Source organism: Dromiciops gliroides, chromosome 4 (assembly GCF_019393635.1).
Source record: "Dromiciops gliroides isolate mDroGli1 chromosome 4, mDroGli1.pri, whole genome shotgun sequence".
Taxonomy (NCBI): domain Eukaryota; kingdom Metazoa; phylum Chordata; class Mammalia; order Microbiotheria; family Microbiotheriidae; genus Dromiciops; species Dromiciops gliroides.
Window position 1 is genome coordinate 143875935 of NC_057864.1, and position 22457 is coordinate 143898391.

The 22457-nt window shown below is 40.3% G+C and overlaps 1 protein-coding gene across 1 annotated transcript in view; it reads left to right on the plus strand.

Moving 5' to 3' along the window:
- The window catches only part of GNG4 (G protein subunit gamma 4), an 86021-nt gene that overhangs the window by 30782 nt on the left and 32782 nt on the right, over positions 1 to 22457 (plus strand). The window contains exons 2-3 of the mRNA XM_044004007.1: positions 13495 to 13654; positions 19079 to 19193. Of these exons, the coding sequence (XP_043859942.1) occupies positions 19095 to 19193 (99 nt within the window). The 5' untranslated portion in view covers positions 13495 to 13654; positions 19079 to 19094. The remainder of the gene's footprint in view (positions 1 to 13494; positions 13655 to 19078; positions 19194 to 22457) is intronic.

Below are 22457 nucleotides of genomic sequence, written 5' to 3' on the forward strand. Positions count from 1 at the left end.
CTAGCTGTGTGACTCTGGGCAAGTCACTTAACCCTCATTGCCCCTAAAAAAAATTAAAAAAAACCCAAATATCTCATTTTATCCTCCTGAAGATCCTGGGTGGTAGATGCCATAGTTATCCCCATTTTACATTCAAGGAAACTCAAAGGCAGACAGAGGTAAATGACTTGCCCAGGATCACACGGCTATTGAGTGTCTGAGGCTCAAATTTGAACTCAGATCTTCCTGACTTCAGGTTCAGCACTCTCTATCCGCTGTGGCTGAAAAACATGACAAAGGTTCTTTGAGCATTGTGTAGTTCCTCTATAAAAGATATGGAAGAACATGGACAAGAATAACCCAGGATAAGAATGTGTCAGAGGGGTTTGGATTGGTGCCAGCAGAGAGAGCATCCAAACCTGTGAGATCATAGATCCATCAAAGAACCCAAGTATAAGAAATGGAAACTTACCCTAAGAGTTCAACTGGAGAAAGATCCTATTTTAGTTGAATAATTCTGGGACAGAAAACATACCACTGTTCTTCCTTTTCTCTCTAATTAGTGAATTAGAAGACAGAGCATCCCAATTACAAATAGCCTGAAAGGCTCAACAACATCATTTATCACTTCTCTATCTATCAGGCTTATTTTGTAAAAACAACACTTCTATTGAAACCTTATTAAGTAAACTAGGGATTTCCCCCCATTTTCAAGCTTCAGTCTATTTTTCAGTCTATTTCAGTAGCAGTTCTAAAACTTTTTGATCATAGGAACACTCTGTCCAGGCAGATGGGCTACCTGACCATCTGTTCAACTTCCTCCCATTTGACAGCATGGAGGAAAAAAAAATCTCTTGAGAGTTTTACCTTCATGAAATAATCAGTATTCTAGGTACATTTTTTTTTAATGCCAGTTCTAATTTCTACAATAACAATGACATTTAAAGACATACAATTCTGAAAGATATAAGAACTCTCATCAGCTCTTCTGATGGAAGTGAATGAAACACATTTTAGGGGTGTGGCCATTGTTGAAATTTGTTTGGTTTGCCCATGAATTATTTATTACAAGAGTCTTGGGTTTTGTTTTTGTTTTCAGTAGGCAGGGGTAGATGGGAAAGAGACAAAACAAAAGCTTGGTTAAGTGACCTAATCAAAGTTACCCACATGTACTTACCAAAGGTAACAAGTGACAGAGCAGGGATTCAAACTCAGGCCTTCTGATATCAAATATTGTGCTCTTTCTGTACCACACCAAAGTGGCTCCTGTCTCTCTTCTCCCCAATCCATACCCTTCCAAAATTCTCTCCCTTCCAGAACTGCTTCGTGCTCACCTCCAAAAGGAACTATTTCTGGACTGGTCCCTCCCTCTCAAGCCTAGTGCTGGTCAGACAAATTCACCAAGAGGACTGGAACAAACTCTATTAACATAGGTCTCCTTCTAACCTTTCTACCCAATCTTCTTTTGCTGGTTCATGGACTTTATGCCATCCCTTAAATATGAATGTCCCTAGACCTTCTCCCTTTCTGTACACTATCAGGTCCCATAGGTTCAATTATCATCTCAACTGAGGCATTAACTGGCACAAAGGATAGAGTGGTAGAGGCGGAATTGAGGAGACATTCTAATTACATTACATTCTAATACTGCCTGAAACATCCGCTAGCTGTAGAACCCTGAGCAAGTCATTTAACCTCAATTCCTTCATTTGTAAAATGGGGCTAATAATAGTACCTATCTCACAGATACCGAGCAAATGAATCAGATCAAATGAAATGACATATTTAAAATGCTTTGTAAACCTTAAAGTACTTTACACATGTTAGTTGTTGTTATTATCATCTCCAAACAGACAATTCACAAATCTATAAAACCAGCCCCAATTTCTCCCGAGTTCTGGTCCTGTATTTCCTTTTGACTGCTAGACACATCTACCTAGATGTCCCACTAGAATGTCAAGGTCATCATGTCCAAATAGAGCTCATTCATCCCCCAAAAGAGAAAAAGACTTATTTGTACAAAAATATTTATAGCAGCTCTTTTTGTGGTGGCTAAGAATTGGAAATCAGGGCAGCTAGGTGGCACAGTGGATAAAGCACTGGCCCTGGAGTCAGGAGGACCTGAGTTCAAATGTGGCCTCAGACACTTGACACTTACTAGTTGTGTGACCCTGGGCAAGTCACTTAACCCCAATTGCCTCACCAAAAAAAAAAAAAAAAGAATTGGAAATCAAAGGAATGCCCATCAATTGGGGAATGGCTAAACAAGTTGTGTGGTATGTGATGGTGATGGAATATTATTGTGCTATAAGAAATGACAAGCAGGATGACTTCAGAAAGGCCTGGAAAGACAAGTATGAACTGATGTATAGTGAAGTGAGCAGAACCAAGAGAACACTGTGCACAGAGACAGCACTATTGTTTGATGAAGAACTGTGAAAGACAACTATTCTCAACAATGCAATGATCTAAGACAATCTCAAAGGACTATTGATGAAACATATTATCCACCTCCAAAGAATAAAACGATATTGATGGAACACAGACTGAATCATGCTATTTTTTACTTTCTTTCATTTTTTTCTTTTATTCAATTTTTTCATGACTAATATGGTCATGTTCTACATAATTGTATAAGTATAACCTACATCGGATTGCTTACTGCCTCAGGGAGGGGGAGGGGAGGGAGGGAAGGAGGGATAAGAATTGGAACCCAAAATGATAAATAAAATTTATTACTTTTAAAAAAATAGAGCTTATTGTTTTCCCTCAACCTCTACTGCAAACCTGCCTTTCCCCCAAAATTTCCTCTCTCTTTGGATTAGCATCGACATCACTCAGTCCTGCTGGTTTAAAACCTCAGAATCACCTTTGACTATTCACTCTCACCCTGCCTCCCATAGCCAACCAATTGGGGGTTCTCTACCTCGAGGAGGATAGAGCAAGAGCTCAAGACCAAAGAGAATAGAATGCAGAGACTAGTAATCTTAGCTTTGGAAAGAAACAGTTTTTCATTTGTTTGAAAAGACGATCCAGGATATATGAATATGGCCAAAATTGAAGAGTTAGAGCAGTTAGAGCAAGGAGCTTGCCCAGAGGAAAGAGTCAGCATGGCTTCATTACAATTGGCCAGGCTGACATTGTAATGAATTGTAATGAAGCCATGCTGACAAATGCACTTCCACTCTTTGCTGGGGTCGGGGTGGGGGGTGCCTACCTATGTCCCAGCGTTCCAAGGAGCAATTCAGCTGCTCCTTTTCTACCCTCTGCCTATAGCTGTCCCCCTTGTGGCTGAAGCTTATCCACCCTTACCCCTTTCTCTGCACCTGCCCCCATTTTTTCTTACACATGCTAACACGATGACTGGGCTCTGTTCTCACATGAGCTCTTAACTTTGCTCTCTTCATGATCAAAGACCGCATCCTTCACCTTCTCCAGCTGCTTTGTAAATGTGTGCTGTTGAAAGGCGACATGAACATTTAATCTTTCTAAACTCCTTTCCCCATCCGTAAAATGAAGATAGTAGTTGTGCTACCTACCTCATAGGGCTCGGATCCTAGGGTCAGAGGTCTAGAGCTGTAAGGGATCTTAGAGATCTTCATGCCCAACCCCTGCTGTGAAGTTTCCAAGATTCACAAAAAGCACTTCGTAACCAGAAATTGTATATAAATGTCGCTATTGGGGCAGCTAGATGGAGCAGTGGTTAAAGCACTGGCCCTGGATTCAGGAGGACCTGAGTTCAAATCCTGCCTCAAACACTTGACACTAGCTGTGTGACCCTGGGCAAGTCACTTAACCCTCATTGCCCTGCCAAAAAAAAAAAAAGAAGAAGAAGATAAATGTCGCTATTATCTATTATCTTTGGTGGTGATAGAATAGAATTCATATACTCTTAGAATTGAAAGGACATCTAGTTCATTTCCTCCTTGAAGCATGAATTGCCTCTAAAAAAGAACACTTAGTAGGGGACAGATGACTCAAGGTGTTATTTTTGTATTAGAATTACAAAACACAATTGATATTGCCTTCATTGTCTCCATTGTAGGCTATACATTTCCCAAGGGCAGAGACTATGGCTCACACAAACTCTAATCTGAATGATGATGTGAACTCTAGTTTATGGCAACAGTGGGCGTAATTGACACAGATCTCCTTTCTCCATTTTATCAATCACATCCCTGAATGAAACTTTGGGCTGTTTAATTAATTCAAAAAGCTTTATTTAAATGTAATAAACATTTTTATTTATAGTTCTGAGTTTCAATTTTTATCCCTCCTCTCCCTCCCCTCCCCCCCTCCCTGAGTCGGCAAGCAATCAGATATGTGTTATACATGTATGATTATGTAAAGCATTACCATATTTGTCATTTTGTACAAGAAAACTTAATTAAAAGACAAAAATGACAGAAAATGAAAAATAGCATGCTTCAGTCCATTCCCTCAATATCAGTTCCATCTTCGGAGGTGGATAGTATGTTTCATCAATAGTCCTTTGGGGTTGTCTTGAATCATTGTATTGTTGAGAATAGTTAAGTCATTCACAGTTCTTCATCAAACAATATTGCTGTCTCTGTGTACAATGTTCTCTTGGTTCTGCTCACTTTACCATACATCATTTCATGCAGATATTTCCAGGCCTTTCTGACATCATCCTACTTGTCATTTCTTATAGCATAATAATATTTTATCACCATCATATACCACATTTTGTTTAGCCATTCCCCAATTGATGGGCATTCCTTTCAAACAACTTTTTGTCATTTGATCTGTAGTGAATTGCTTTTTGGTTTCATGATATGCCCCACCCCCCACCCTTCAACAATGAAAACTAGAAGTCTAACTTGGGGGTGGAGGGAGACATGGAAAAAGTGGTGCGGGGGGGGGGGGGGGAGGGGGCGGCAAAGAATTGGACATTTTGCTTTGGAAAGAGCATCAATTTGGGAGTCAGGACAAAGTTATGGCTAGACCCCTTACTGACATTTTTACCTCAGGCAAGTCACTTAGTTTCTCTGAGACTCAGTTTCCTTATCTGTAAATAGGTATAATATTGTATTACCTACCACCGGGGGCTTCTGTGATTGAAATACTTTATAAATAGAAGCTATCATCATTAAGATTTAGGGAACCTGTCTTCAAAGCTAAGCTAGTGGCTAGTATTTAGCAAAAGAGGGAAGACAGAGAAAAGATTGAATTAGGAAAGGCAGTGAACAGAATTAGGGAGAAGTAGATTATGAGAGGCAATTAGGCTGTGCATTGAACCTGAGTAAAAAAGACTTGAGTTCAAATCCAGCCTCAGACACTTGCTAGTTGTGTGGTCTAGGCAAGTCGCTTAACTTCAGTTTCCTCATTAGTAAAATGAGGATAATAATAACAGATTGTTATGAGAATAAAATGAGATAATATTTGTAAAGTGTTTTCCAAAATTTAAAGTGAAATATAAATGAGCTATTATTATTGGACAAGTATTTGTAATCAAAAAGACACACATTCAAATCCCACCTTTGATATTTACTGGCTGTGTAACCATTGGCAAATTGATTAACTTCTGTGAACCTCAGTTTTCCTCATCTGTAAAATGGGGATACCTATGGTACCTGCCTCAGAAGTGAAGTACAAATGAAATAATGGATGAGAGTACTTTGCAAACCCTAAAAGTATTGTATAAATTATTGATTCTACTTGAAGTAAGAGGCAATTATTGTAATTTTTTTAAAAAGAAAGTAGACCTTTATTGTGATTCTCTTCCTAAACCTGCTGCTAATTTGCCTTCTGTGCTTGAAAAACAAAAACAAAAACCAATGCTTATTTTAATCCTCTCCCGTTTTCTCATTCAATGAGAGACCATCAAGGAGGTCTGTCTCATGACTCAGCATTAGAATAACAGGCTTCAGAAACCCTGTGATGACCATCGCTCCCGTATCTCTGACAGGCAGGAATCATACAGGCAAGGTGCTTCCTGACTGCATCATTCCTCTCCAGTCCATGATGCATATGCCACGATTCAAACTCTTTATCCTTGCTCTTGTTTAGCATCTGTGTGATTAGATGTTATTAGATCAGGCAGATGCTATCAGGCAATCAAGATGCAAATTGAGTAATTGAGACCCAAATTGCAAAATGCCTCATGCTTTACTAGCACCCTATTTAATTTGTGCAGTGGTTCAAGCATGGCTGGAAATGTGATCCAATCAATAAGGGTTCCTTCTGAGCCGTTCTGGTCTCTAATCTGTGTACAAGGTATGTCTAAAGACCAAACATCGTACGTACCTGCTTCCCTTGGACCACAAGAGCCTTCTTTCCCTGTGGATCTGGCTACACAAGTAGCATTTGGTCTCCTCAGAGGTTAGCACTGACGCTTCTATTGGGATAAAGAAGAAAAAAATTACACTTTTCAAATATAACATTTTTATAATTCCTTCATTTGTAAAATGGGCAGGTGGCACAGTAGATAGAGTGCTGACCTTGGAGTCAGGAAGACTCCTCTTCCTGAATTCAAATCTGGTCTCAGACACTTACTAGCTGTGTGACCCTAGGCAAGTCACTTCACCCTGTTTGCCTCAGTTTCCTCATCTGTAAACGGAGCTGGAGAAAGAAATGGCAAACCACTCCAGTATTTTTGCCAAGAAAATTCCAAAAGGGGTCACAAAGAGTCAGACACAGTTTTAAAAAGTCTAATCAACATCTGTAAAAGGGAGATGATAAGGTTTCTTGCCTCTTTCATAGTATTGCTTTGAAGGGAGCACTTTATAAATCTTAAAGCTTAACCCCCTTAAAACTTAAACCCCTTAAAGCTGGGTGTTTTTTAAATAAGTTTAATTGATGTCTTCTGTCTCTTACATCATTCTAGTTATCCCAAGTATTCTTTTCCCTTCTCACCCTAGCCAGAGAGGTAACCCATGTGCCAAATAATATTTTTTGAGAGAAAAAAAAATCAACACAGCTAATTGATACATTTAAAAAGCCCCCAAAATATGTGTTTGTTTGTTTGTTTTTTGTTTTTTTAGTGAGGCAATTGGGGTTAAGTGACTTGCCCAGGGTCACACAGCTAGTAAGTGTTAAGTGTCTGAGGCCAGATTTGAACTCAGGTACTCCTGACTCCAGGGCAGGTGCTCTATCCACTGCGCCACCTAGCTGCCCCCCCAAAATATGTGTAATGTGTAACTCTTGTGCATCTCCCACCTCTATGAAAGAGTGGCTTGGGCTGTCCAGGGTAGGAGTTCTTAACTTTTGTGTAATGGACCCCTTTGGCAATCTACTGAGGCCCACAGACCTCTTTTAGAATAATGTTTTTATATGGGGCAGATATATGGCATCATATATAGAGCACTGGACCACGACTCAGAAAGACCCAAGTTTAAATCCCATCTCAGGCACTGACTAGATGTGTGATCCTGAGCAAGTCACTTAAATTCTGTTTGCTCAACTGTATGTAAATGGGGCTAATAGCACCTACCTCCCAGGATTATTGTATCAAACAAGATAATATTTGTAAAGCATAGTGCCTGACACATAGCAGGTACTTTAATAAATTCATTTGCTTAGCAATGTGCATGGTACAGGTGCCATATAAATGTTAGCTATTACTATTAAATGCATAAGATAAAATGCAGAGGAAACTAGTTATATTGAGAAACAGTCTGTAGACAAAAAGAATGCAATCACGTGTGTCCTCTCTCTCTCAAACTATCTTGTATTTAACTATTTTTGTTTAGTTCTCTTTATTCTTTATGTATTTACTCTGAACATCCTTAGATAGGTCATTGTTGTCTCCCCATTAGGATATAAGCTTCTTGAGGATAGGAATTTGTTTACTCATTAAATTTGTAGCCCCTGCACCTGTGCCTGGTAGAGTAGTTGCTTAATAAATACTTGCTGACTGATTTTCTTGTCAAGATAACTGATTGGCCCTCAACAATGGTGTGCTCCAAGGGAGACTGGTCTGGGAAAAGAGACTGAGTCATGAAAACACAGACCATGATGAACAAGGCCTATTCAAGTTCATTCATCTCTCAGTAGACAGCTCGAAGGAGTGCCTATAGATCAGCATCATCAGCCAGCAGAGCCACCCTTAGTGTTAATCGAGGAAATGCTGACTAACCCTCTCAGGAGTTGGTACTACCCAGAATTCTGAAGAGGTGGAAAGGTAGGTTGGAAACTCCTGAAAGAGACTCCTGGAGCCTCATTTAAAAGCCCCATCCTAAGAGATGTTGTCCTCAAGGCAGCCAACAATCCTTCTCCATCCTCTGAATAGGCAAGGCAGCCCTTGCTGGGGTTTCTGTCACAAGGGCCACACCACCAATATCTCCCACTCTTCTTTTATGGAAATGAAAATGGTGGAAAAGGAGAAGCCTTGACTAGAGGAAATGTTAGGAGACCCTCCACACTTCTCCCTTATCATTAATGTGATTATATCAGATACACTATGATCAGTTCCTATGCACCACACGAAATACACACTCCCTGTGACAACAACACCCATAAATAGGAAATTTATGAGAATGCAAGTGAAAAAAAGACGTGAGTGAATGAATCAAAATAGTTTTTAAAACAGGTAGCCCAAAAGCTAAAATTCAGTGGTCATAGAGAAGGAATGAAACAACATAAAATTATAGTTATATAGATGGCTACTTCTCCCTTCCCACCCTGCTCCACCCCATCCCCTAAAATAGAAAAAGCAATGAAATCCAACAGGCTTAACAAGGAGGAACTTCTGACAAAAAGTAAAATAAAAAATATGCTCTAGACATCCCAGGCAATGGGTAGGCCGGTCAGATGGGGAAATGAGAAACAGTCAAACAGATCCCCCTGATGTTTAAAACCAAAGTCAATTTGGACCAATATCAAATAAAGCAAAATACGCCTTCTCTTGTTCCATTTAATCTCAGACTTTGTTTATAAATTCTGATTAAGGCAGAATAAGGTAAGGCACTTGCAGGCACTCCTAAAAACCCTTTGATAGGAATAAGCACTGGACCTATGATTTCAGATGATGAAACTGTTTCCTAGTACCAATGGACACTTTCTCTGTAACTTATTATCTTAAAGATCTGCCTTAGAGAACTGAGAAGTGATTTATCTAGGGTCACACAACCTAGTTCTCTATCTACTACATCACACTGCCTCTCAAATACCCTTGAAGAGATACATAATTGTTTAGATGACAGGTGATTTTTTAAAAAAAATTATTAGTTTATATATGATGTTAAAGTTACCTTCCATTCAAAATCATTTCCTCTCTTTGGTCAGTGGTAAAGTGAGTGATGAATATAGGAAAAGTGATTGGGGCAGCTAGGTGGTCCAGTGGTAAGTGCACCAGCACTGGAGTCAAGAGGACCTGAGTTCAAATCCAGCATCAGATACTTGACACTAGCTTGTGACCCTGGGAAAGTCACTTCATTCCAATTGTCTCACAAAAAAATAAAGAAGAAGAAGAAATGATGGTTGGCATTTTGTTTTCAAGGAAATCAGTGTTAAGTAACTTACCCAGGGTCATACAGATAGTAAGTGTCTGAGGCTGGATTTGAGCTCAGGTCCTCCTGACTCCAAGGCCAGTTGCTCTATCCAGCCTTCCTCCCCCCTTTTCTAAATGGTTGGCATTTTTTCTTTTTTCTATTTTATTGGGGTTTTTATTTTTTAATTTTGTTTTTTAAGATTTTTCCCATTTATTTAGAATTTTATTTTCCCCAATTACATGAAAAAACAATTTTTAATTTGCATTTTAAAAACTTGTGCTCCAAATTCTCTTCTTTCCTCCTTTCCCTCCCCTTAAGAAGGCAAGCTATTCAATATAAGTTATACATGTGTAGCCATGTGAAACATTTGATGGTTGGCATTTTTAAAGCAATTTGGAGCTATGCAAATAAGGTGACTAAAATATAGTCCATACTCTTGAAATATATAGACTACATTCAATAAAAGGTTGTAATCTATACCCTTTGACACAGAGAATCCATTATTGGATTTATACCCCAGGGAGACCATTGATAAGAAGAAAATCCCAAAGATACCAAAATATCTATAGCAGTACTTTTTGTGATAGTAAAGAACCAGAAACAAAGTAGATGTCTATAGATTGGAGAATGGCTCCCCAAACTATGGTTTATGACTGTAATAGATAGAACTTTTCTGTAAGAAATGATGGATGTGATGAATAAGAAGCATGAAAAGATCTGCAGGAACTGATGCAGAGCGAAGTAAACAGAGCCAAGAAAATAACATACACAGTGACTACAACACTGTAAATGGAAAGAAATCAAAAGTTAGTGTTGCCCTGGACAAGGGTTAACCTTGATTAAGGAGTAAGTCCACTTCATCATGTGAGTTGGGATGAAGGAGGAGATAGTGGCAGAAGGCACCTGAGTGAAAGGAGATAAGGAAGAAGGGAGAAGAGGGAGGTCAGGAAAAATAGTCTTAATTTTTTTTTCCTGAAAACATGAGGCAAGATTCTCAGCTGAGAGAATGGGAGAGGGGAAGCCAAAGGAGATTTGAGAAGGAATGAAAAGGTTTGGAAGAGCCTCTGTGGAGAGTGGGATAATGAGCAGATAAGGGAGGTATAGTAGAACTGCCAAGCAGCAGTGAGGACCCTCTTGAGATTATATAATAGAAATTTGTGGTGGACTCAGAATAGTAGAGTGATTTTCTCTACCTTCATTCATCAACACTTGTGTAGGCACAAAGGTGACAAGTTGTGAGAGTGATCCAAGTCTAAGACTTGTCTATGTCTAATTGATGATATGATAAAGAGAAAAGGGGATCAAGAGAGGAGGACAGTGTAGAGCTGAATTGGTTCATCAAAGAGTCAGGATGGGGAGGGGAAAAAAAGAAAAAAAAAGTTAATGTTGCAAAATTATAAAGAATAAGCCTAGCTTGAAAGAAAAGAAATGAAAAGACATCCCCACCCAACCCTTTAGCAGAGGTAGAAAATATACAAATATTTTACATTTGCATATATTTTTAGACTTTTCAAATATATTGATCATTTGAGTTGACCTTTTTCCTTCCTCTTTTTTTAAACTTAAAAATACTACTTATTATTTTATATGATTCTCTGGGAATGAGAGGGGGAAGGACACTGATAGAAATTATAGTGAAGTAAAAACCCCCAAAAGATATCAATAAAACATTAACATTATTTTTAAAAATGATCGTTGAAATGCCACATGGGTAGAGAAGAGATCTGCATTAGGTCTAAGGCTATGAATACCTTCACCTTGCATGCTGGGTTTTAGATAGTTTCAATTTCAAGACTAAATAATAATAACTACATTTACATAACACTTTTCAGTTTACAAAGCACTTTCCTCTCAACAATTTTCAGAGCTAAGGAGTGCAAGTATTATTATCTCCATTTGACAGGCAAGAAACTGAGACTCAGCAAGGTTAAATGACTTGCTTAAGACCACATAGTGACTGAGTTGGGACAAGGATGGTTGGATTCCTTGGCCAAAGCTCTCTTCACTATACCATCCTGCCTCTAGGAGAAAGGATATTTTTAATAGTTGTGCAAAAATAAATATTCTTTGTTAGATCTGATTTGGGGTTTGGTCATCATGGCTATGGGGAAAATTCCAATAGACTCCAGAGTCAATCAATGAACAAGCATTTATTAAGTGCCTACTATGTTCCAGGGATACCAAAAAAAGTCAAAAGATGATAGTCCCTGCTCTTAAGGAGATCAGACTCTAATGGGGGAAACATGATAACAACTATGTACAAACAAGAATATATGCATGATAAATTGGAGTTAACCAACAGAGGTAGGGCATGAGCAGTAAGGGGGATCAGGAAAGGCTTCCTGTAGGTGAGGTTTTAGTTAGGATTTGAAGGAAGCCAGGAAATCCTGGAGGTGAAGATGAGGAGGGAGAGAACTCTAGGCATGGGAGACTGCCAATGGAAATGCATGGAGGTGGGAGATGAAATGGCTTGATCAGGGAAGTGCAAGGAGGGAAGTGTCACCAGATTCTGGAATATGTGGAGTTACATAAGGCTGAAGAAGAGTAGAAAGGTAGGAGTGAGCCAAGTTATGAAAGGCTTTGAATATCAAGCAGAGAATGTTATATTTTGCCTAGAGATGATAGGGAACCACTGGAGTTTATGGAATAAGGTGGGGGTGGGTGGTAATGGGTGAGGTGGGGTAGGGAATAGGAATGACATGCTCAGATCTGTACTTTATGAAGATTAATTTGGCAGTTGGGTGGATCAAGGAGAGATTTGAAGCAAGGAGATCAACCAACCATCACATTATTGTAATGGTCTGAGCATGAGATGATGAGGGCCTGCACTAGGGTGGTGACAGTGTCAGAGGAAAGAAGAGGGTGTATATAAGAGATGTTATAAATGCAGAAGGGGCAGCTGGGTAGCACAGTGAATAGAGCATCAGGACTATAGTCAGGAAGACCTGAATTCAAATCCAGCCTCAGGTACTTACTAGCTTTGTGACCTTGGGCAAGTCACTTAACCCTCTTTGCCTCAGTTTCCATCTGGAAAATGGGCTTGAGAAGGAAATGGCAAACCACCCCAGTATCTTTGCCAAGAAAACCCCAAATGGGTCACAAAGGGTCAGACGTGCCTGGAACAACTCCACAAGAACAAAAATGAGTGTAGAAAGGATAGGACTTTATAGGTAACTAAATATGGCGGTTGAGAAAGAATGAGTTGAGGAGAACACCTAGTTTGAGAACCTGAGCGACTAGGAGGATGGTGGTGCCCCGGATAGTAACAGGGAAGTTGGAGCTTTCTAAAGGAAAGATAATCATTTCTGTTTTGGACATTATGGGTTTAAGATGTCTATGAGACATCTAGTTAGAGACGTCCAATAGGCTGTTGGAGATTTAAGTCTTGAGGTTAGGAGAGAGGTTAAGACTGAGCCAATAGATCTGAGAATCAACTAACAGGAGGGTCCAGGACAGATCCCTGAAGAAACACAGGAGGTTAGCAAGCATGACAAGGATGAAAATGTAGCAAAGAAGGCTGAGAAGGAATGGTAGGAGAAAAACCCAAATAGATAAGTGTCACAGAAACCTAGAGAGCAGAGGCTGATCGACGATGTCAAAGGCCAAGAAGAATAAGGACTGAGAAAAGACCATTAAAAGGGTTTGGCAATCGGGCAGCTAGGTGGTTCAGTGGATAGAGCACTGGCCCTGGAGTCAGGAGTACCTGAGTTCAAATCTGGCCTCAGACACTTAACACTTACTAGGTATGTGACCCTGGGCAAGTCACTTAACCCCAATTGCCTCACTTAAAAAAAAGGGGGGGGGTTGGCAATCAAGAGATCATCAGTAACTTTGAAGAGAGTAGCTCCTATGGAGAGGGCCCAGTCGATGACTGTTCTAGGAGCCATGATTTCTCCAGGAGCCAGCTCCACATCCCATCTTGAGCAGGAGTATGCAATCAGGCCTGGAATTTCTGTGGGAAAGGGGAAAAGTGCAGTGGTTTGTGGTGTGTTTGTTTTGACACTGTGCAGACAGGAAAGCTTTCTCTTCCCATTTCTAGCCCTTTCTTTGGCTGTTATTTCAGATGAAATTCCTGTTAGGAGCCCTGATTCAGCGTTGAACATAGACGAGTTCAAGCAGCATTACTGCTCCCAACCTGTGGATCTTTGTTGATTGATAACTTCTGTGCCTCCAGAAGCCCGTGATCCGCCTGCTCCAGGTCACTGGGCCTGCCCTTACAACAGGTAAGAAAGCTGACTTGTTCATGTCTGCCCACACAATAGTCCCTAAGGTCTATATGTTTCTTGCCAATGTATATAGAACGCAAAGAAGGGGCCAATTCCATCGCATTTACTTCCTTCTTTTGGCCATGCTCTTGGTCTCAAGCCTACTTGGTGCCCACCCCCTACCTCAACTCCAGGCCGCCAGAGCCATCTTTGTATAACATTTCAGTCCCCCCTCCTCCTGGAGTCAGAGCCTTCCTGTGGAACAATTGTTCCACTTAACATGACCCCAGCTCACAGTGTGGATGTTGGGGGAAGATGATAGACGAAGAGCTGGGAGCAAAACCATCCTTGCTAGAACATGAAGCTTCCTTCAGACAGATCCTACCCTGTACTCCCTCCAACCCTGTTAAATGGGGATTGCTGCTTAAAATGAAGACCAAGGGAAACCTTGCATGGGAAAAGCAAATTGGAGATGCCAGGAAAGGGCAAAATGCAACCTGAAGGATGGATACAGAAGGGAGAAGATGGGAAGGACAGCAAACCATCCCTACTCGATGGCTGCACATGAGTCTCCGATCTTTTTTAGAAGCAGCTAGCAAGTCTCAGCTAGTTTTCTTTCTTCACCATTCCCCATCACTTTATTTGGCCCAGTCCACAACACAAGGTCGAGAAGGACCAAACCTTAGGTATAGCTGGAGTGGTGGGATGGGGAGAGCAGGGGGAGAGACAGAATGAAGACTAAAGAATCCCTCTGATAACCCAATGGAGGGGGCTTTCTTGCATTCTCCCAGAGGAACCATATGTATGCATCCCTAGAGGGGTAGGGATCCTTGAGCATGATAGTGAGAAATCACTGGACTTGAGTCCTAGTCTTGGCTTCTACCAATAAGTACTTATGTGACCCAGCACCAGTCATTTCATCTCTCTGGGCCTAAATTTCATTATCTCTAAAAACCAGTTGGTAGTGTTAGTTTATCCGCATGGCCCCTTCTAGATCTTAGTTCTATGATTCTAGGCAAGAAACATTTAATTTCATTCCTCCTGTATACAAAGCACTGTGGAAAATTGAAGGGAAATAAAAGATGGGATCCTGGGAGTTTTGTTTTTTGCAATCTGGTTATAAGGACAGAATTTGTATATAAAAAACAGCTGGGGCGGGCAGCTAGGTGGCACAGTGGATAGAGCACTGGCCGTGGAGTCAGGAATACCTGAGTTCAAATCCGGCCTCAGACACTTAACACTTACTAGCTGTGTGACCCTGGGCAAGTCACTTGACCCCAGTTGCCTCACCAAAAAAAAAAAAAGAAAAGAAAAAGAAAAAAACAGCTGGAGAAAATGGATAGTAATACAACTAGGATAAATAAATTAACATCTTACAAACTGAGTGAGTTTTGATGAGTTGGAAGTGGTAAAAAGTGATATTTGGGGAGTTGGACTTCTCAGCTTCATCTATGGAATCTCTCTTAGTCTTTAAAATAAATTATAGCATCACAAAGTTAGAAGGGGCCTCAAAGATCATCCATTAGGATCCCCATACACAAATCCCCCTAACAAGTACAATATGAGCTTTTGATAAGAAGAACTGTGATGAAAAGTAACCCACTAACTCCCATTACAGCCTATTATCCTGCGGGCAGCTTGAACAATTAGGAAGTTCTGTCTTCTGGGGCCAAAAAACCCAAAAATCTAATCCTTCTTCCACATGACAGAGAATTAAAGAGAACTATGAAGCCCACCTTCCACAAAATACCTCAGCCCTTAAGTGATGCAAAGGATAGAATACTACACCTGGAGTCAGGAAGACTCAAGTTCAAATTCAGTCTCAGATCCTGGCTCTGTGATACTGGGCAAGTCACTTAACTTGTTATGAGGTTAAAATGAGATGATGTTTATAAAGTGCTTAAGCACTTAGAAGATAGCTGCCGCCCCATCGTTGTCATCACCACCACCACCACAATATCTTTTCATCTCTAGGTCAGAGATGCCCACTTCCTTTGATAGATTCTCATATAATGTGAGCTTGAGGTCTTTCACAACCTTAGTTGCCATTCTCAGGACATCCAGGCAGTTTATCAATGACTGTCCTAAACTGTGATGCCCAGGGCTGAATAAAAGCACACCTAAATTACCTTAATCCTTAAAAAACCCTTACTAGATTCTACCTTTACTCACACTATCATCCTACAGCTCTCCTCAGATTCCTTTAAAAAAAAAAGGCATCTACAATCAATTTCTCCACTTGTCTTTTCCCCCACACACTTTCTTCTAAATGCTTAGCAATCTGACTTCCAACTTCATTCAGCTGAAACTGCTTTTTTCCCCAAAGTTGCCACTGATCCTTTAATTGCCAAATTTAATGACTTCTCAATCTTCATCCTTTTTTGACTTCTTTGTAACATTTGACACTACCGATCACCATCTCTGGGTTTTGAGACATCTCTCTCCTTTGATTTTCTTCCACCCATCTGACTGCTTCTTCTCAGTTTCCTTTGCTGGATCTTCATCCAGGTCATAACACTGTTGATTTCCCTGAAGGCTCTGTCCTGTGTCTTCTTCCTTTTTCTTTCTATACTTTCGCATTTGGTTACCTCATCAGCACCCATGGGTTCAAGTATCATCTCTATGCAAACGATTCCCAAATCTCTATATCCAGCCATCCCTAGTCTCTCTCCTAAACTCTTGGTCCACATTACCAACTGCCTACTGGGCATTTCAAATGGAAGGTCTGGTGGGCATCTTAAACTCAGCACATCCAAAACAAAATTCATCCTTTTTACAAAACCCATCATCATTTAAACTTCCCTGTTTTTGTCAAAGACACCACCATCTTTCCAGATATGCAGGCTCTCATTCTCAGTGTCATTCTTGACTCCTCATTCTCACTCAGCCCACAAAGACTTATCAGTTGCCAAATCTTACTGTTTCTTTCTCCACAATTTATTTCAGATACAACCTCATCTATTCACTCACACAACCACAACTTTAGTTTAAGCCTTAATTACGTTTCACATCAACTATTTCAATAGCTTCCCAAATTGGACTCCTTGCCTCAAATCTCTCCCCATTCCAATCTATCCCCAACACAGATGACGAAGTAATTCTTTTGGAGTGATTGTTGACAAAGTAATTTTTCTAAAGTACACATCTCACTCTGTGACTGTTCCCCACACCCCACAATCAACTTTAGTGGCCCCCTTTCACCTGTCATTTTAAGTTTTTCACAACATGCCTCCTTCCTGTCTTTGCAGTCCTCCCTATATGTATTCTATGGTCCAGCCACACTGGCCTCCTTGCTGTTATTTATGTAAGATGCTCCATTTCTCATCTTTGTGACTTTTTACTTGGTCTGTCCCCCATGCCTGGAATGCTCTCTTTCCTTAGTCTGCCTCTTAGAATACCTAGGTTTTTTTTTAAAGATTCAGCCTGTTATGACTGGGAAAGCAAGAGATGCAACCATCAATTTTTGCTGCTAGGACAAGAGAAAAATTATGCTTGGGGCAAGTGGCAATGTGACCTCAATTCAGTTGTGAGGAAGGGGCAATAGAAGCTCTAGAAAAACTTGAGGCCACTGTCCTAGAGGCTTTGGGAGTCTAAGCAGGGTCAGGGCTGAACTGAGAAGAAACACACCTGAGGTAAAGATGCTGAGGGGACAGGGGTCCTGAAGAGGGGAGAAGCATCAATAACTTCCCATTGAAATAGATTATTCTTGGGTCAAAGAGGAGCAGGCAGGAGAGAGAGAATTTGGAACTAAAAAATTTTTAAATTAATGTTAATAATATCTTACATGTAATTTGGAGGTGTTTAATGAAGCAACTATATATATATATATATATATATATATATATATATATATATATATATATATATATATATATTTTTTTTTTTTTTTTTTTGGTGAGGCATTTGGGGTTAAGTGACTTGCCCAGGGTCACACAGCTAGTAAGTGTCAAGTGTCTGAGGCCACATTTGAACTCAGGTACTCCTGACTCCAGGGCCAGTGCTCTTATCCACTGCACCCCCTAGCTGCCCCAAAAATTAACTATTCTTGCCAACTGGGTGCTAAGCTTAATGGTTGCTGTGTTGCTGAGGGACTGAAAGGGCTGTCAGTGTCCCTTCTGAATTTAGGCTCCCTGGTGCAAAACTTAACCATGCTGTGCTACATCACACACTGCTCATACAAGGTAATTGCCTGAAAAATGAAAAGTCCAGGGGAAAAAGGCTGGCCTCAATGCCAGGATAATATCTTCCTACCCCTTGCCGTGCAGTGATTAGAAATTATTTTTGTTCCTTACACAACAGAGTGAGGATTTGTCTTTGGTCAGCTTCCTACTCTCTCTGAGCTTTTAATTATGATGGCTCTTTCCAAATGGTTCTCATTAGATGCCATAAGTACAAGTCAGAGCATATGCTTTATAAATATGCTACCACAGAGCACTTGGCATTATTACATTCATCTGTTTGGGGGCCAGGAAAGTGTTGTGACTCCAAAGCCAAGGTAGGAAAGATTATTCCTAAGGACTGGGCAGATATCAAGAAAGATAGGGACTAACAAAAGGGCCACTGAATTGATCACTGATGACTGTTGATCTAACAGTTTCAGTAGAGTAGTATAGGAGATAGATAGACAGACAGACAGACAGACAGATGGACGGATGGACGGATGGACGGGTGGGTGAAAGGGTGGATGGTTGGACAGATGGACGGACAGATGGATGGATAGATGGATGGATGGATGGATGGATGGATGGATGGATGGATGGATGGATGGATGGATGGATGGATGGGTATGTGGGTGGGTGAACAGGTGGATAGGTGGGCAGATGGACAGATGGATGTATGGACAGTCAGATGGACTAATAGATAGACAGAGAGATAGAGAAATAGATCATTTTAATTATTCCCCCATGTATCTACTAGCCAGTATTTGTCTTGTAACCTCAATACCCAGCCAGGTCACTGAGAATGTCTTCTGTCTTTTTAGAAAGGAAAAGCAATTGGCATTTCTAATGGTGTGCATGCTTGTGCATGCATGCATGTCTGACATTATTTAAAGACAGCTCTCCCAAATTGTTACCTCAATAACACAATGAAGTAAGTGATTAATTTTTTAAATGATATCGAAATAAGACATTTGAGTTTATAGCTTATTAGGTCAATTATAATTAGTAGTACTAGAGGATGGCAATTAGGGGTTTGAACTTTCTGTTCCCATTTATTGACAATGCCCAGTATTGACAAACAAGTAGGTACTGAGAGACTGTTCCAAGGAATTCCATTTGTTCCTACTATTGGTCAGTACTGTACATCTTGGTCAGACTCTTCCTATCCTTTTGGAAGGATAAAATGTCACTTTTATTGCATGAATGTTTACAATATGGAGATAATAGGCACATTATTACACTCATTGTAATTTACATCTTTCTGATTCTCTAACTTGGACAGTTTCTGGGGAAACAGAATGAAAGAAGGCATGTCGAATAACAGCACAACCAGTATCTCTCAAGCCCGAAAAGCTGTGGAGCAGCTCAAAATGGAAGCCTGTATGGACAGGATAAAGGTAAGTGAGAGCCCATCTTTCTCCTAAACTGAACTAAGACTTTGTTTCCAGCCTTAAAAAAAAATTAAATACCTCCCTGATCTGGCTGTTGCCAGAAGTAATCATGTGAGATGAAAAACGTCACCCTGCAAAACACCCACCCAAGCTTGGCAGGCTGTAACATTTACAAACGAGTGTTTGCCTCAGACTTCTTAGTGTGCTCAAGTATTAAAATGATGCAAAATACACAGTGTGCGTGAAATCCTAGAGGAGGCACCAAAAATAGCCTTGCATTCATCTCAGCTCTATTTAGCTCAGTTGTCATGCCAATAAGTGAGGGAGAGTTTTTAACAATGAGACCAATCACAATTTCTCAGCCCTCACTATGTATTCTAAGTTAGACAACATCTGATATCTTGACAAGGGCATCCTTGAGGGGTAAAGCATCAAAACTTACAACATGTTTATCAAATGTTCCTTTGGGAAAAGAGGGGAAGGGGGCAAGAGAACCCTCCGTGTGCTCATTTAGCTGAGTGTGGAATTCTTCATGCTGGGAGAAGTGAAGCAGGAAGAAGCCAGCTATTAACCAAATGTTATCTAGGGGTGCATGGGAGGCCAGGCAAAGCCCATCACATTAAAAATGCATTGTTGTTTTGATGATTGGGATGGTGGCAGTAATCTGTAATAAATATGGCCAGAAAAGTAAAAATTCATAGTGTCCTGGGTGGGTGCAAAACTCAGAGTTCTTGCTTACCCAAGCATCTAGAGCTCAGAAAATTTAGGTGCCCATATTTCTCCTCACCTTCACTCTCAAATTTCTTAAAAAAAAAAGTTGTTTACAAATGATGCTTCCAATTCCTCACTTCCCACTTTCTCAATTTCTTGCTGTCTAATTTCTCAGCCTGTCTCTCTGTCTCTGTTTCTCTTCGTTTCTCTGTCTCTGTCTCTGTCTCTCTCTGTCTCTGTTTCTGTCTCTCTCTCCTCCCCCAACCCCATTCTACTAAAACAGATCAAACATCTCCATTGACCAAATTCTATGGTCTTTTTTTCAGTCCTTATCCTCCTTGACCTCTTTGCCCAATTCTTAGTGATAACCTCTCTGACCTTGGCTTCAGAGACATCATGCTCTCCTGGTTTTTCTCCTGTCTATCTAGCTATTCCTGCTTTGTTTCCTTTACTGGCTTTCTCATCCTCTTTCTGACCCCTTTAGGTTCATATGTCCTGAGGCTCTGTCCTTTGCCCCCTTCCTTTCTCTTTCCAATCTCTACTATTTTATTATATCATTTATGCCCATAGTCCTAATTATCACCTCTATACAAATGACACATAAATATACATCTCCAGCCCTGTCCTCTCTTCCAACCTCCATATCAGACTTACAACTACCTGGAAGAAATATCCAACCTGAAAATCTCTTAAACTCTAAATCCATCATGTCTAAGGAGGGGCCAAAAATCCATGAAGCCTTTCCTGATTTTTGGCCCCTCCTCCTGCCCCTTGTGAAAATAATCTCTTTCTCCTCAAATGTTTTATAACACTTTTTCTGGGCCTCTCCTTTGCACTTATACTGCTCTTCATTGCATCATAGTTGTTTGTGTTCCTGGCCTCCCCCCATTATTTGTAAGTTCTTTAAGAATGGGGGTTATTTCATGAGTATAGACAATAGAAAACTCCTCTAAGTCCCTGAAGAGTGGGCTGAAAATGGTATTTGAGCTAAATTAATCCTGTATCACTGTGCAGAATGGACCTGAATGGTGTAGGATTGAAATCTGAAAAGCAATTAGGGTGCTGCTGAGGTCATTCAGATGATATGATGTAGCAGGAAAAAAAGGTAGTAGAAGGGAAGAAGAGTAGAGTCTAAGGATGTATATTTATCTAACTTTAAGGAACCACTGGTGGTCTCACCAGAGCTGGAGTACTATGCCCACTCTCTGTTCTGTACCCTTCTATACCCAGGTGTGTGGGGAGTCCAAGGTGAGCCTATGCTTAAGGAGAGGGGTGAGACTCCCTTTTCTTACACACTTTGGCATGTTAAGTAGTTCCCCATTCTGGTGCACTGGAGAAAAATTGACGAGTCACATTTATGACCTCCCTAAAAAAGGAGGAATAAATAAAGTATTCAATATATAATATGAATGAAATATGGGACAGATAATTTATTCCCACACACAGAAGAAAAGATTGTTTAAAATCATAAAAAGATTCTAAGAACAACTTTAAAAATGATTCTGTAACCTAACATAACTACTATTACAGTCTACTAAGAGGCATACTTATTTCATAAGAACATAAAGAAGTTGGCAAGTCTGCTAATTACTCACTTTACATTTCACCTTGATTTGGCACTATCCAAACAATTCCTGGTACTTCTACTGGTAAAACGGTCAGGTTGGGGCACTTCTTTGGTTGGAAGCCATCCTCTCCAAAAGCATCTGAGTATTTGCCTGGAACCTCTCTCCCTTGCCACTATTTAGCCTCAAACCACAATAGGACCTAGGACTCCAGACCTCTCAAACTCACACGTTCACCTCCATGCCTAGACCCGTTCCTCTCAGGGTAGGCACTATTTCTCATCAGATCAGAAAAGGACAAACACACAAAAAATAACTAAACAGAAAAGAAAGATTAAGGCTTGGGCTTGCCCATGCATGCTTAAGACTCCATGTTCTCACAGCCTTATGGAAGCAGAGGATGGGGTTTGGGTAAGACCCTGCTTCACCCACCTGACTCTTGAGAAGCAGTTCGCAACAGCCTTGGCTCCCTTTGAACTGTTTTACATTTACTGATATTTAATTTCTTCTGGCTTCTCAACCAATAAGATAACTCCTCATCATCTCATAGTGCAAGCCCCTCAATGATGAGTTAATATGACTAGAAGCAAGCCATATTTCCACCCAGAATCAGGAATAGTGATTCTGAGCCTATCATAGTATTTGTATTAAATATGTAGGTTCTTTTATATTTTACATATTAATTCATAGTTGAACTACCAGGACATGGTAACTGATAATGTGAGAGCTATAGAGGAAGGGGAAATTGAGAACAATTACAGTATTTCAAGACCAGGAACCTGGAAAGATAGTAACATTGATGATGATGTGAAGGGTCTCTGTTCAGTTTGAAGCATAAAGGTTTTAGATTGATAATAAATTCACCAATAGTGAACCTTCTCCACTTCCACCTGACAACAACACTACAGAGATTACTTCATGGGGTTTATTTCTCTAGGACACAGACATAAGCAGGTTTTCTAAAGAGAAGAGGAAAAATAACAGTTTACATCTG